The sequence below is a fragment of the Rhea americana genome, unplaced genomic scaffold (assembly GCF_003343005.1).
Source record: "Rhea americana isolate MKP2758 unplaced genomic scaffold, rheAme1 scaffold_43, whole genome shotgun sequence".
NCBI lineage: Eukaryota > Metazoa > Chordata > Aves > Rheiformes > Rheidae > Rhea > Rhea americana.
In genome coordinates this window covers 321,782-338,318 of record NW_028186568.1, presented here as the reverse complement: position 1 = coordinate 338,318, position 16,537 = coordinate 321,782, and the positions used below count along the sequence as shown (strand labels likewise).

General features: G+C 40.0%; 1 protein-coding gene across 1 annotated transcript in view; it reads left to right on the top strand.

Moving 5' to 3' along the window:
• Positions 1–14,042: 14,042 nt before the first annotated feature.
• Positions 14,043–16,537, top strand: part of RPS6KA2 (ribosomal protein S6 kinase A2) — a 184,436-nt gene continuing 181,941 nt past the window's right edge. Inside the window, exon 1 of the mRNA XM_085315438.1 lies at positions 14,043–14,388. Coding sequence (XP_085171564.1) covers positions 14,290–14,388 — 99 coding nt within the window. The 5' untranslated portion in view covers positions 14,043–14,289. The remainder of the gene's footprint in view (positions 14,389–16,537) is intronic.

The window sequence follows — 16,537 nt, the reverse complement described above, 5'->3', positions numbered from 1 at the left end:
CAGGTATAGAAACATAGCTTAGAATACACCACTGAACAGACTGGCTTTTTCTGCTGCTTGGTTACAGGACCACAATGAACCAGCAATCTAAAATGGTCATGGAAAAATAAGGAATGGTCTAAAAGTGCTTCTGCAGATGAAGAACTTCTGTTTAATGTTGTTACKGGGGCTCTGATAAAAGCCCTTTTTGCTCACACCATCCTCAAGAAATATGAATTTATGTTGTAACAAGTCTAGAACAAGGCTGTCAGCTGGACCACAGKCATGGAGATATGGTTGTGTGAGGGGAGGCTAAAAGAGCCTACCTTGGTTTAGCATAACAAAATCAAGACTGAGAGAGTATATGACTACACTTAAAAAAAACCCACCCAACCTGCTTATAAGTAGGGAAAAGAAGTACTTAGGCTAAAGAAAGATGCTACCAACTTTAAGTTGGCTATGATGCATCTAGACTACAATAAGAATTTTAACCATTAGAAGAAGTTGAGTTCCTAGATTGCATCCAGGGAAAGTGGTGGGTGCTGGAAGGTTTACTATTTCTATGATGACTTTATAATGGAGATTAATCAGCTGTATGGTAGAGTTTGAYGAATTGTATGTTGCCTGTGGTTACATCTGTGTTGCATTTGATGGTAGTTCTCAAATTCGCTGAGTGATGTAGAMCAAACAGATATAATTCAAATTGTAGAGCTCAGATCGTGCCATTTGCATTCACCCTTCCTGCAGGGATGMGGCCCAGCGGTGTGACTCAATGCCTGTTCTGCCTCTGAGTTTCTTCATTAGGAGAACCAGGTGGCTTGCTCCAGTATTGAGCTTGAGTGCAATCTGATAGGCAGTGCAGAGGAGCAAGGAAATAGAACGTATGTATGAACTCGAGTCATACCTGACAGATTATTCTTTGATGGTAAGGATGCAAGATCAGGCAAGCCTTCTGAAGTTCTGTATCCCTGAGACTCCCACCGAATTGTTTAATTTCACTAGTAGARTCTCTAAGCAGATATTGTAGGACTGGCAATAATTACTTTAGTCACTAATGTCTCAGTCCCGTAATACTACATTGTCATGTACTAACACATACACTAATTCTGGATATACTAGCATAAATACTATAGTTATATGCAGAGGTTTGTAAGATGGGTGTGTGTGCATGCACRCAATTCTACAGATACAGCAGAACATGGAATAGCCAGATAAGAAAAGTATTAGGAGCCATAGAAGAGCAGATCATACAAATGGCAAGAAAATGTTATTCAGAAAATTATACTGAATTCGTGTGGAGCTGATTAACATCTCTGTAACCTTCAGTCTTAGTTCTGCGCTAGACTCCAAATGRTTGATCTTCTGCATAACAGGGAGCCCAGTTGATTCCAGTAGGGTTCTTACAGGTATTGAGTCTATTCACCAGGAAAGCCAAGTCAATTAAACAGTGGTGTAGACTGCTGAATTACTGCAGTGCAAAGTTAGGTTACATTTTCTCACCTATAGGGATTTTTTCCCTTCTAAACAGACTGAGAATCATTTAGAGTCAATTTTGGACAATGACAGTGTCCAATGACAATGAATGATTTCTGTTCATTTTAWTTTTTTAGCCAACTTACTTCTACTAATTTTATAAATGAGATAAATATTTCAGGACATTTTAAATGCTCCATCTATTAACTTTAACTATGACCCAAAGAGTAGTGTGACATTTTCTACTCAGTGATTCCAGCTCTGCTGGGCCAAGCAGCAACAGCATGCTGCTTTCCTATCTGGGAAGCAGGCAGTTTATGCTGACATAACTCAACYGTGCCAATGAAGAAGACAGAGCCACTCACAAGCACACATTTCTGCCTCTACCACAGGAACAAACATTGAGGTKGCACAGACATTTGTACAGCCACGCAGTGAATCAGATCACAGAACTAACTGCACTAAAATTAACTTTTGGAGGTGCTTGATGGCCTGGCTAATTTTAATTTGAACCAATKCTCCAATGCAGTTCATCCGCTGGCTTTGTGAATACTTCTGCCAAGARAGAGGAGGAAGGAAATGGTAACCTGGAGATGGCAGAGTGAGGCCACAAGCAATGGCCTATGCCAGGATTTAATGGTATCCATCTAATAAGCCAYGATCTTGTTGTCTAGAATGCAACAAACCTCCATATAGCCTAAGTACCTATTGCTAGCCCTGCTAGCATTAGCTCCAGCCCTCTTTCATGTGAAGAACTTCTGTCAGTTCCTGTTTTTCAGCATCTCACATCTGCACTCACCTTGCAGCTGGTTAACTGGGCCCGGGCAGCCAGTTACAGTCTTTTCTTCCTCAGTGAAGTATGATATTTCTCATATATTGTCCTGACTCCATAAGCTGAGAGACATTAAAATGCAGTGCCAGGAGACCCACAATAGAATTGAAAGAGTCARTCATGCTGCTGAAAGGGTTGCTCTCTGTCTTTCTTTTCCCAGTCAAAGTGTACAACATGACAGGTATGCTCCACTGAATGCTCTTCTCTGATTCCCTTTCCCTCATCTATCTTCTTGTCTGTTTTTATACCTTCTGAATTCCAGATGTAAAAATCAAATATCAGAAGGCAGTCCTTCTCCCCTCAAGATCAAATTTATATTTATTAGTTTGTCTTTTTTGAGTTACGGTAAGAGTGATGAAGAAAAGGAAGAGAAGAGTGAGTGACACATTTGAAGAGATCTGAGGGACTGGAAGTGAGTGAGAAAATGAGGAGAGAACTATGGAGTAAAGGAAGGAGGAGGAGAAGATATTGTGAATGTTAAGAACATAGTARAATTACAATAATAAATAGAGCAGTTCTGAATCCCCAAGATGAACCGCTGTATTTGCAAYGTCTGTGGATCTTGTCCTAACTCTATTTCTGTCCCAGTCATTGCTAGAGAAKAAACTATGTTTAAAAAGCCATGGTATGATATCACAAAGCTCCCACTGAATTATATGTGTGTGATGTTGCTGCATATGAGATCAGATCAYGTTTGAATGTTGTGTGGAAAATTAGGTTATTTATTTATTTGCCTTAAAACAATGATTAGGCAAAATGCACCAACCTGCTTTGTGTCAAGAGCACTGAATAATCAAATGGGGTGTGAAAAAAAATATTTTCCATTAAATAATTAAGCATTTGCAATGCTTTTATAAGATTAGATCTTGCTCTAGAAAATGAGAGAGTTGTACTCCCATAGCATAGTTGTGTGTCCAAACCTTCCACATTTTGCTGGTTCTTCCTTGTTCTTTCAGGGGATACCTAGTATTTGTGAGAAGTGGTTTGGATCTTCATGACAGATTTCTTTCCTTAATTATGGAATTACTAACAATGATAGTATTTTAAAAKCTATGATTAGCAAATGGAAATGTGGCTATTCATACCAATATCAGAGCTTCCTAAAAACTCAGTTAAAAGAACTGTTTGGTTGATTTTTCTAAGTCAACTAGGGCGCTATAAACTTCTTTTGCTCTTCAGTATGATACACTATATATACTACATGATTAGTGCAATTATGATGTTAATATTTCCAGGATTCTTTCCTATCTGAATTTGTGAATATTTCTTCAGGTTGATATGGCCACTGTCAGAGGTGGTATAGGGCTTGCCCTTTGCATTTTCAGTGATTGTCTAATTTTCTGGTAAAACAAATTTTTTTCCTTTAACATAAAGTCCAAGTTCTGAAATTGCTGGCAGTGGGTAGCACTCTGGACAGTTCATCATTTGCCCCAGTGTCAGGGCTCTGAAGGGCCTTAAGGACACTGAGCAGCCTCATCTGGGACCACCATCCCTGCCCATGGGCTCCATTTAATCTCAGCCCTGGGCCTTTGGTCCCGACCTGAGCCACAGTGTAGGAGTTTTGGTCTTCTGCCTCTGCCTCCTGKATGGACTTTGGCCCTGCACTGTAGGTAGCTTGTATCCTGGATGGGACCACTCATGCATATGTTGTAGCTTGTCTCAAGTTCTGCCTTTGGTCCTTGTCTCCTACATGGGTTCTGGACCCATAGTGTAGCCTTATCCTCTGTCCTGTCTCCTATTCCTGCTAACTGGACTTCCTGGACAGACCCTGGTCCTGTCTCATCCCCTCACTGTGTCTGGGCCTGTTGATGGACCCTAYTACCAGCACCTGGCTCTGACTACTGCATTCAGACCCTTTGGCATAGTGCMGTGTATGTGAGGGCACTACCCATGCTGGTGTCACCCCCAGCTTCCAGCTCACCTGCCCTTAGGGAGCRGCCAGCTGCCACTGCTCCCTGGCACCCAGACCCAGAGAGGCCATCGCTTTCAGGGAGTGTCTTAGCCTTCAGCTAGGCCCTCTTTATACTCTACTGTGTCTTTTGAAATGCAGCCTAATTGCCTTGCTATTATCAGAGCAAGCTGCACCTGAAAAACGTCTGGAATATGTAAAAGGTCTCTTGTATATGTAATACAAGGAGAGAGAAGCTTATTACAAGGGGATATATGAATTTGTTCCTCATATCAGGGATAAAAATCTATTTTCTCTTTTGGAAGATGAAGCAAAAGAACAATCTCGGTCTTTGCCAGYCTCCTAATGGGTAGATGGTCTGTCCTACATTACTTTGCATGAAAAGATTGCATATCAGACATCAAGGGAAGTATCAGAATGTAGAAACTGATCCCAATAACATATTAGTATAACAATGTCATATTTCAATGCACGTATAGTGTGTGGACTTTGCACATTGTACACAGCATGCTTTATGAATTTGAGATGTCTGTATTGTGACATTAATGTAAGTTCCCTGCTCCAGAGATAGGTAGCTCCTATAGGATTTTTCATCGGTTCAAAAAAYGTAAGCGTTCCACATCAGGTCACTGGTGTAGTAATGAATTTAAGATTTGTGTTGTGTCTTACAGGATGTTGCATTTTGTTTGAATACATGTCATTGTATTTAGGCTCCTGGCCAAGAGTGTGCATAGTGTACTAAGGAGGACACCAGAAGTTCTATGTAATTTTAATCAGTACATCAGAGGGTATAAATAAGCACTTAAACATCTATTAAATTGTATGACTTATTTTATGGTAGAGCTAATTGTACATTTTTATCCTTAGTTGATGAAAAACAGACAATACAAAGTGCTAACTTGGCACTGCATATTTGGGGAATAGATTCTTATTTCATGTGTGTTTATGTTGTACATAGTATTGCTTTTTTCTGTCTATACTTCAAAATGAATTATAGGGCTATTTCAAAATTTGAAAGCAAATACTAAATTCACTTTAAGATGTCAGAGAGTTTAGGTGACCTAATAGGATGAGTTGGCATTTCTTTGCCTATTGGGTTGACATTAAATTTATTAGGCATCTGGATATCGTATATTCTACTACAGGCTCTTTACAACTGATTTCACATACTTTCTGGATATGTAGGAAGACATATACAAGATGTTGAAATTTTGAGATATTTGTTGAAGCATCAGCTAAGACTCATTCCAGTGTGGGCAGGAACAGTTATGCAAAAAGAGTGTGTACTTCCTTCTGCCTCATGGCTTAAATGAGGTAAGTGGCACTATACTTAAGAGAAAGTGACACTTTATGTAGCTGAATTCAAGTAYGATTATAGGAAAAGATCATCTACCATATTGAACATATCCAGACTGTAGCAGCTTCCAGCTTTGTAGTAGCTATCAGTCCTAAACCAGAGAAGGAGGCGTTCATATGGCTTGTCTTCTTGCTCTTGCACTGGACCTTCTCCTTGCCTTTACCTGAGATATTTTCACTGAACTGCAACAGCTGTCACTGGGCCCACACAGTCCTTGTGGTTAAGGGAGCCCTCTTGTTCATSCTGTGTCTTTGGATGGCGACTGGATGAAGGCTGTTTTGCTTTGATCCCGAGAGAGCTCTGTCCATGTGTACGCCACTACTGTTAAGTGGTGCTGTGAGGTAAAACATGAGCCCAGGGCATGTGGATGTTGTCAATATGGCTATAARAACTCAGGTTTTATTTCTTTATCATGTCATATAATCTTAGAGTAGAAGCACTGATGTAATCATTTTGCTGGTACTGTTCCCAAAGCTTTCTCTGTTAATGGTGTTACGAAATCCTGAAACAAATTTCTTTRGCTGTACTATATCAAATTGATGGAAGCAGAGTTTAATAAGGTCTTAGTTTGTTAGCATTAAAATGGGACACTGGGATATTATTGTTCTAGGTGAATTAAGAAACCAGGATTTGGTTTTGTAGATATCAGATGGAATCTAACCGGATTTTTGAAGGTTGAAATATTTTTGCATGCTTTTTTTCCAGTGTTCACTCTTATGTAGCTGTATTAGAGACAGAAAGAGGGGGTGTGTTACAACACTTCAACTCTTTTTTTTTCTCTCTCTCTGCTCTGTTTTCTTCAGCTTCTATTTCAAAACTGGCCTGTAGAGAGAACTGTGCCTGTAATGTAATCTGGATTTAAGTACTATTAATACAGCAATTTGAAGCATGCCTTCAAAATATGTCCAAAAAATAGGCTCAAGATTTCAAGAATGACTACTGATTTTTATTTATGAATCTCATTTTTGGTGTCTAATATGGGGTAGATGTTCTTACAACCYTGAGACTGACTTTTGGCAGGTGTTAGCTGTGTCACAGATTATTTTGAAAATATCCTATATACCATTTGCCCTGCCAGCTATACTGCCTACCAAGGTAAATTTGCATGCCTCATTTGTTTATTCTTTTTTGGCATTATTCAAAGTTAATCTGTTTTTGCAAGCAAAGCTAGCAAATATGTGCCAAGCCTACATTGAAATTTTGGCTGCGAGCACATATGGTGATCATGGTGTTTACTGTGAAAGAGCTCCCATGAAGTGGCAGAGTACTCCAGCTCCATTTTATGCACGGAGATTGAAACAGAGATGGTAACTGAACTGCGGTGCAGGTGCACACCTATGGTGTCCTGAACATACGTACATATTTGTCAAAAGCAGGAACCCGGCCACAGTGCATTCTGGCTCCTTTCTGGCTAAAATTTCCTTCTCTAGGGACATGAGATGCAGGAAGAAAGAATAAGAGAAAATTTGTGCAATCTATGTCTTGTTCTAACAGAGAACCAGGAGTGACTGGGTTGTGTGCACAGGCTGGAGCTAGGTATACCCAGAGAGRCTAAGGTAGCTTTTCAAGGGCACACCAAAAAATTTCAGATACAGAAGAGGAGTTTTGATCTGGGTCATCCAGCTAAGGACAATGCATTTTATCTATTTAGTCTACCTTTCTACCTTGATACCTAGTTTTGTTACAGAAGCACATAGAAGGGAAAAGTTCTACCTRCTATTGATATTTTTCTGAATAAAAGTTTCTAAGCCCTGTTCTATGTTTCTCTCTCTTTCAGAGCTTCAAGGCCAAACAGTGATCTGGCTTTACTGCTTAATGCAGTGTCAATTTGGTCTTTCAGTAATTAGTAACGGTAAAAAATAAGGTTTTCAGTGAATGTTTCAATACCATGCACTATTTTTCCCCTGTGCATAATATCTTTCAGGACTTATCAAAGTAAATTTGCATGTTAAGAGATCTCTAATGGAGATATTCCTTCTTAGTATTGTTCATGGCTCGTCTGAATAAACAGTAAGCATATGCTGTGCATTACAAATCTAGATGGCAGAATTTGCTTCTGTATAATGATCATTCAAAGTGTATGTTCGTATTCATGTGATAAGACTGTTCATATTTCATTTACCAAGTATCCTTGTTTCTGTAAAACTTCTAGTCTGTTACAGGAGAGCAGTATGGTTTTCTGCTTAATATCCAAAGGCAAGGAAGCAGAATTCTATCTTCAGTAATCTCCTTTAACCACACTGGAGTAGAAGCTGGTACAGTATAGAGGAGATTGTTTTTTCAGTTCTTTGCCCTGTAATTCTGTCTAAGCCATCAAAAGGCAAGTAAGACCAATATACAATATCAGCTAAGAAAGTAAGAGTCTCAGTGATATCTGTAAAAAAAGGGGGGGGGGGGGAGGAATGGCACTGACACTCTTGTCCCTGGCCTGTTTTCAATGCAGACTGCTAGACAACCTAGTCTCCATCTTAGAAATAGTTCACAGCAAACTGACTTGTATATGGCCAGTGATGTTGGATCTATAAGCAACAGTCTATAAGCAACAAAGTCTATAAGCAACAAACCACATTTGGGAGCAGTCAGTATAGCAGTTGTGAAACTTGCCAATCTGATGCTTAAGCACTAACACAGATCACTTTTGTGAGAGTTAAACCATCTGTCATCTGTTGAAAACTCAATTAAATTTTGTTACCTTGTCCTGGAGCTGTTACTTCTGCAGCAGTCCCAGTTCTCCCTCCACAAATAAGAACAGGCCATGTGTCCTCATAGTGCTCCCTGTTTGATTATTCTGAAAGTAGCAGCCCTCTATCATCAGGGGACTAACGGGTGTTTAGGAGGGTTTAAGGAGGTAAATTTCTAGGCAGTGCAGCCAAGAGAAGACCTCTGCTGCATCAGCATGGCACATGCGGAGACAGCCTGCCTTCCCAATGGCAATAAGTATGTATTTTTTTAATCTTATCTGCTAAGGCAAAATTTATTAGAAAGAAAAGTACAGAAGACTTTCCGTCTAAGCTATTTGCATCTCTACAAAATGTTGGTTTCAAGTTCACTCAGAACAGTCTCTTCTTTAAGAACATCTGAAGCTGTTGGATGGAATCGCTAATAAGACTATTGGGACTGTGCTGTGGAGCTTACAGAGCACGTTGAGCAAAACTGGTCTTTTCAGAGCAAGCCCTTCTCTCCTGTGATGGCTGCAGCTGTATTTAGTTTAGTCACCTTTCGTGTAATTGCCAGTGTGTTGGACAATGCTTTTAGTAATTAAGGATTTTAAAGGTGTATGTGTATAAGGGATCTTCTGCTTTGCCCAAGTTCCCCAGGCCTTGAGACTGCAAGTTCAAGATTGAACAGATCCTGTGAGTCATTTATGTTCTTCCTTGGAGCAGAGAAGACTGTGGCAGAGGAGTTGGTGTTCCCGGCTGCTTCCTGCTGGTTTGTTAGACACAGTTGCACAAGATGTGTGATTTTTTTTCCTCTCTTGAAGCAGTGACTTCAACTGGCAAAATGGCTGAAGGAGCCTGCAGCACCACTGGAAACTTGAATTCATATATGGAAAAGTTGAAAATTAATGAAGTTCATGATACATAGCTATGCACAGGAGGAAGTGGGAGAAGGGAGAATATGTGCTATCTTTGCTTCAGTCTTCACTGCTAAGGGCTAGGGTTGTGGAGTCTCCTTCTCTGGAGATCTTCAAGGCCTGCCTGGATGCAGCCCTGTCTAACATGCTCTAGGTGACCCTGCTGAGCAGGGAGGCTGGACTAGATGATCTCCAGAGGTCCCTTCCAGCCTTACCGATTCTATGATTCTATGATCTTTCCTGCCTATTCCCTTACCTCTCCATCCAACTAACCTTGTTGATCACTGCTGGTGAGAAACATACCTGATATGACAGGATATTGCACATACTCCACAATGTTGATGTTGGCTGGGCAGTATATATATATGTGTATGTATATATGCACATATATACATATATATATGTGCATATATATATATATATATATATATATATATATATATTCCCCATGACAGCTCCAGTGAAGTTAATGGCACTCTGAACTGGATGATGTGTTTAACCGGGTACAGCAGCTGAAAAGCCTGGAATCCATATTGTTACTCTGATCTAATGAGATCAAAACTCAGGCATTTCATCATTGGTTTTTAAAGAAACATCAGTAAGAAAAATAAGCATCTCAGTTGCTCACTGAGGAAACAAAAGCCATATGGAAATTTGCCCAGCATTCAAGATCAGGAAATGGTAATCATTCGAAGTGTCGTGTACCATCTAATCACCTTAGGGAAGGTACTGTTCTTCAATCTCTTCATTAGTTTTTCTTGGAAACACCTGCCCTTGCTCCTGTTTTTGTTTAATTAGAGTGTAAATGGTAATGTTTAACTTACTTTTTTTTGTGATATTGTCTCCTGTGCCTCTGTTGTGGTATTCTCATTCTCCATTTCTCCATGTGCCATGTTCTGCTAATCTTATTTGTTCTGTGTGGTATCTGTTTCTTGCGTATGATGCTTCATTGCTTCTCTCTGGAGTTTCGTATTTTTCTGTTGAGGAAAGATAGGTAAAACTGATTGCATTTGCAAAGAAGATACTATCAAGTCTTATGTTTTTACTTTCACAGTGATCTCTAAGTTTGCTCAAGTAGCAGAGTTGTTCTGGTTTTACTCAGATTGTTGATTCACATACAAAAGGTCTCCTTTGWCATGGACTCTGACATGCTGCGTAATAGAGTAACATAGAATTGCTCTCTAATTTCATCATCCAACCACGGTTTGTAGTTGATATCTTGGACTTGTTTGTTCTTTCATATAAATAATTAGCTCAAGTTATTGTGTTTCTTTTGGAAATTGATGATTCATCTGGCATCCGCCACGGGCATCCTCCTCATTCTGCTTCAGTGCACGTTGCTTTTTTGCCCTGTGTAGGTTTCAGACGTCGGCATCCTTTAGTCCCTGCTTCCGAGCTGTTGCTAATCTCGGTATGGTCTAGCTATACACGTACGGAAAGGGTGTTTAGCTTTCATATGCATACGGAAAGGGTGTTTAGCTTTCATATGCAGTCTCCATTTGACTTTTAAAAGCTAGAACTTAAGCTTTGTAATAAATAATTTCGAGTGGTTTCTGTTGATGAATTTGTCTTGAATCCTGGTTGCTGGGGGGAGTGTGTGTGCACAGGTAGCCCATTTGCAGTTGATTTAAACTTAGTTTTGCTATTCACTTCATTGGKAGCAGAAGCAGCCATGAACTCTTATTTATTTATTTATTTTGTGTTACAGCAATTATAGTTCCAGTTTTTAAAAATGTAAATCAAAATGCAGAGTATAAATATTACTGGCTGGTGCAAATGCGTCATATTCCCACCCCCCAACTCTGTTGTTTATTCTGGTCTTAAACAGAGACATTTGGTGGATTTCTTTTTCCATTAAGCTCCTTGGCAGTTAAAATTGCTCTGAGGGGAGCTGATAAATAATTTACCCCCATGAATTTCCAAGTGCAATGAATTTTTCACTTTGTAGGTTGGTCTGAAGGTTGCAGGTTTATAAATACAACAATGAATGTTCCAATTTAGTTTATTTTTTGGCTYGCACCTTTTTATTAGAGTGATTGGGAAACCTGGATATTGTCTTACTAGCAGAAGGTTAATGTTTTTGAGATTTCTTCTCATTTGTTTTTCTGAAGCAGTTAAATTCTGTATCTTGGGAGCATACCATGTGAATGCAACTGTAATAGAATTTGATTTTCAGTATCTATCCCTATGCTTAGTTTTCCATGTTCATATCTTTAAATTCTATATTTTATTCTTTTTAATGTAAACTTTTGCAATTCAGTTGGTTGGTTGTGCTGTTCCAGTTGGAAGATACAATCCCCAGTGTCTCTATGTGATAGTTGTTTGTCCTTCTCTGCTTAATCCCTAATCACCTGGTTGAAAGGGGAGTGAGTATGCCAGCAGATCATGCTTATTTCCATGCCTGTGCCTGAGTCCTGGCAGGGATGTAAGATGAGACTTACCGCCTTGCCTCAGTGTGCTGGTCATGCTACAATCTAACCTCTAGCATCAAAGGCCAGCTTTTACTCTGATGTTCGCAATACATTGTAACTGGAAGAATATGTATTTATCCTTTTGTGCAGCTGGTAAGGAACAAAATTATGAATGTAGTAAGTGTACCTGATACTTATGTAATAAGTCCTATCCTGTGTGATCTTTTTGGAAGTTTATTGCAAATCACATATATTTAATGATGGCTGCATGCACTTGTATGTTCAAGTACTGGCTGTAAAGTGGAACATAAAGGCTGTGACAAATCTGTTAATATAAGTAGTGATGGCCTCTCATAMACTGCTTATTATTAGAGAGCAGCTTAATACCATGTGTCTTCAAAGCTGGAAAATGATCTTCTCCTCTGCCTAAAAAAAAAGAGGTCAGTAGGTCCTAGGTAGGACTTCTTTGAATGTGGTGGAAGGGTTCAGAGAGCTACCATGATTTTGACTGGTTACTATTTAAAGGTAAAATGACTTACAAACTTAAGAATGTGTGTGTGGCTCACAAAAGCCTAYGTCAGCCTGAAACTCATGTTACGATACCTTTTTTCTGGGCAGAGGGGAGGGCATAGAAAAAAGTAACAGTAATGCGAACTGTATGCAGAGCAGGAGAGGATGGGGARCAGGAGGAGTGAGGATCAGAGAATTAGGTGTGTGCCTGAGGCCTTGGCTCTGCTTAGGATTTTATTGGTGCAGATATGTCAGCCAGAGGAATGAGGAGAAATGATCCCTGACTAGATAAGCTGTATCAGTAAAAATTTTTGGCATTGACAGTTTTACCTATAAAACGACATTTTACCTATTTATTATTTTGGTTTGCTTACAAAGGTGGTTTTGGTATATCTAGATAGAGCTTGCTTTTTTCTGAGGTAGTTTTCTCTRTCCAAAGAGCCTTTGCCAGTACTGTGTGCCAATACATCTGTAGGGCTGGAGGACTCCTAGGCTGGCTGTGGCTTACACTGGGGCTGCACCTTGATAGCACCAAAGGAAGATCAAACTTTTTTGGAAAAGAAGTAGAGAAGTGGTCAGGAGGAGGCACTGGTCAGAGAAGGGGATAAAGCAGAGAATTTCCACTCTGCTGCCTGCACTGTGCTATGCAAAGGGTGGGAGAGACAGTAACAGTCAACAGTTGGAGCCTGTAGAAGATGATAGAGCATGATGCTGAAGGTACCTGCTGGAATCCTTCAGTCWGGCCTCCTTCATAACAAAACCATAAATGCCAAGATATTCTTTTACTTGTTTTTGTTTTCTTGCTCTTCCAGGTATAGACTGTGGTGAGGTTTAGATAAAAGAGAGAAAACCTGTAAATAAAGCAGGTAGTGACAGCTGTGACCAGCCAGTATAGTTCACAGCACAGTCCAGACATGCAGTTAAAGCAAAATCTGTCTGTCTGTCTCTCTGTCTGTCTGTCTCTCTCTCTTTTTTTTAGAGCAGATTGACTGATGTGGTATTGTCATTTAATCTCTGAGAGTCTTCTCAGGCTGCAGAAGTGTCAGCTCTCTCTGAGCTTGTTCAACTGAGTCATTAATAAGTCATCAGAGTTGTTCACTTTCCATATGAGGATATGAGAGAAAGGCATGTCTGGATGCTCCTTGGTAGTCAGAAAGGAAAGGCTGCCAAGGACAAGGAGCCTGAGCTGTGCATGGCAGACAGAGAGCTCTCAARTCTCTGGATTGCATTGAGATTCATTAGCTTTTGAAGAAAAGCTGAAAATGTGTTTATGTTGGGAGGGGAGAAGGGGAGCTGTAAGTCTGCACGCTTCCAATATAGTGAGCTGCTCAAAATTATAGCCTGTTAAATAGATGTACATATTTAACCTCTTAGAAGGGCTATAGCTCCCTGCTGCAGCACAACAAGAATGGTAATACTTACATTTAGGTTGTGCTTTCTATTTTCAGAGCTATGCCAGCATTAGGTATTTTGATGTAAAGCTGGTGGGTAATATTTGAATAGGATGTTAAGCTTTTTGATTTAAGGGTGGGAGAAAATGTTATTTTACATTTAAAAACCAAAAATCAAAAAACAAGTCCCAAGAAGAAAAAGAGATTCAGACACTTCTGTTCYGACAGTGGGTTCATGGCGTCTTTCAGCCTTCTCCCAGGAGGGACTCTTGTACGGGAGCTCATTTCTTCTCAAATCTGACCACCGTAGCCCTCAGTAATTATAGCAATGCTGAAATTCCAAGCTAAAAACAGAAGTGCAGCATGTGCCTATTCCCCATGTGATTCACGAGCCAGGAAATTGAAAAAGCCTGACTGAGAGGAAAGGAGTGCAAAGCAATAGACACATCTAATATTCGTCTCAAACCTGCTATGCCTGGGACTTAGGAGCTGTCATCTGCTGGAGCTTATTATGTATGCAGTTAGAGCAGAGCCTGATTGGATGTAGTAGGACCTAAGGCGAGGGAGAGAGGGAGTGGAAAGGGAGTTCGGCTTGCAGCACTGAAATGTAAACAGTGGAAAGCAAGAGAGAGTATAAAGCCTTTATGCTCCGAGCAGCACGCAGCACGCTGCGAGCTCTTGGGGCTCTTGTAACGTACCTTTCGCACATCCAGCTGCGCTGGCCCTGATGAACAGAAACAGACCCTTCGGAGGATCTCCTGCCTGTGGATATAAATAGGGGGCAACTGGGATGCGCTAGCTTGCTCCAGCACTGCAGCTCCTTCGTGCTCTGCACTGTAGCTCGGACGGGGCAATGGAAATGAACATGAAGAAGTTCACAGTGCGTCGGTTCTTCTCAGTGTATCTCCGCAAGAAGTCTCGGTCGAAGAGCTCGAGCCTAAGTAGATTTGAGGTAAAAWTTGCAGTAACTTTGTTATAGGTAGCAAATATCATTATGTACTGGTAACAGAGATACAGGAGAATGCTTGCTGGCATGATAAATAAAGGTGATCTTTCCCCAGAGGTGGTGGTGTTCACACCTGATGTTCTTTGTTKCAGTGTAATTCAGTGCCTTTTCTTGGTAGTATTCAAGGTATTGCATAATATATTTAGTGTGTTGCTAAGGATCCTTTTGTCAGCCTAGAATGGGAAGAGGAAACCTGGTTCAGGACCTCACRAAGTTGTAGGAAATAATTGCAGATTTACTTAAATTAGCACAAATGGCACTGTAATTTGTAATAGCCTCCTATTTTAGTCTTCTTCCCCTGCCCCCATATCATTCTTTCTCAATTCTCAGTTTCCAATTAAATAATTAATTTGCCAGTGCCTCATATATACTGTATGTAAAATAGAGATTTCCTTGCTTATTTATCCGTAGGTTCTCATGCTTAGGCAGATTTTTGCAATCATCTTCAGCCTATGCATCCTGGTATTTTTTCTTTTTATGATGAGGAGAAGTTGTTCTATGGGGAGAAGGGGGAAAATAATGTCAAATTAAACCTGAAAGGATTTAGCAGGAGAAGGAAATTAAAAGCGTTTCAAGTAAGAGGTATTAGCAGATAGGGATGTGTGAATGGGCTAGAACCAGGATTTCTGCCTCCCTTCCTTGAACCATTGTTCTGCGGCCCTATATTTGGAGCTGTGAATAGTCGGCAGGAAGTGAGATCAATTGAGTAAATGTCAGTTATATTTATGTTGTTCACTTTATCATTGCAGATGATCTGCAACCTCTGCATTAAAATAAAGATATATGGAGCCTGATTCTCCTCTGGCTAACATTTATTTTATGCTGGTGTACTTCAATTGACCTCCGAGGAGTTACTCTGATTTGCACCGGTATTCCCTGGAGGAGGATTAGTCTCATACTGTGTGAATACATTTAAAAAAAATTTATTCCCTTGGTGTCCTATTTAAAGTACCAGGTAACTGTTTGAACGTAAAGTTCTTCATGTGTCATTGCTTAAACAGGACATGCAGAAAAGCAGAGGTTTTTTGCTGTTTTTTTTTTCCTTTCTTTTCTTTTAGCTCTTTGAAATCATTTTTTGGAAAAATGACTATGCAGCATACCTAATTTTACTTCACCCATCAAATAGTCATGTCACACATTTAAAACAAACTAACAAATGAAAGTTGACATCAGTTATTAAGGCTCCCTCCTTCCACCAGCCCTGCCCCTCCAGGGTTAAGGCAGGGGAATCCCTTCCTCTCCCAGTTGTGAACCCCAAATTGTAAAAGCTAGGCTGAAATAGATGTTCTTGCCCACACTATAAATTTACCAAGCTCATGCTCATTCAGAGCCACCACAAAGTAGATCTGGAGTTGCTGATTAACATGGAGTTGTTCTGTCACAGAAAAAAAGTGTCTTCMTGGGCTGTCAGTGTCAGGGCACAACATTAGGAGGGGAGGGGATTTYTGAGACAGCGAAGCTCCGCCAGACCTCATAACTATTCATTTGACAGTACTATAGCATGGGAGAAACAGATTCTACCACACTAATTACTGAACTTACTGGATAGTGTAATGTGAATGACTAGTACAACGACTCAGCATTTAGACCAGACCAGAACAGACCCTCCTTCATTTAAAAACAAAGTCATCTTTACAATCCTTCTGATCATCATTATCACATTAGATTTACTAGATTTTTTGCCACTGAATATTTGTAATTTTTTCTTACATGAGTTGCCTTGTAAGGAGATTTTTAAATTTTAAATAATTTCCTTCAAGAAGCAACTTGATAGGTATCCTATAGCACATCTAAGTTCTGAGTATTACATCCACTTCCCTCTTCTCTCCCTTTACTTGGCAATAATAACCCACTTTATGCAAAGTGACTCAGTATTACAATGCAACAGGGAATAGGGGTTGTTCCAACGAGAAAGAAAAAATGATTCATAAAATCTGTTCTGCTATTTAAGTGTGAAAAATCATCTGAGATGTTCCTGCTTAGAGGGAAAAACCAAACATGAACATTGAGCCCCCTGTGTGATTTCCATCCCTGAGTACTGCTGTGTWTAAGTTTGTAATTGCAGGCTAATGTGCATTTGTCAGCCAAACAGAAA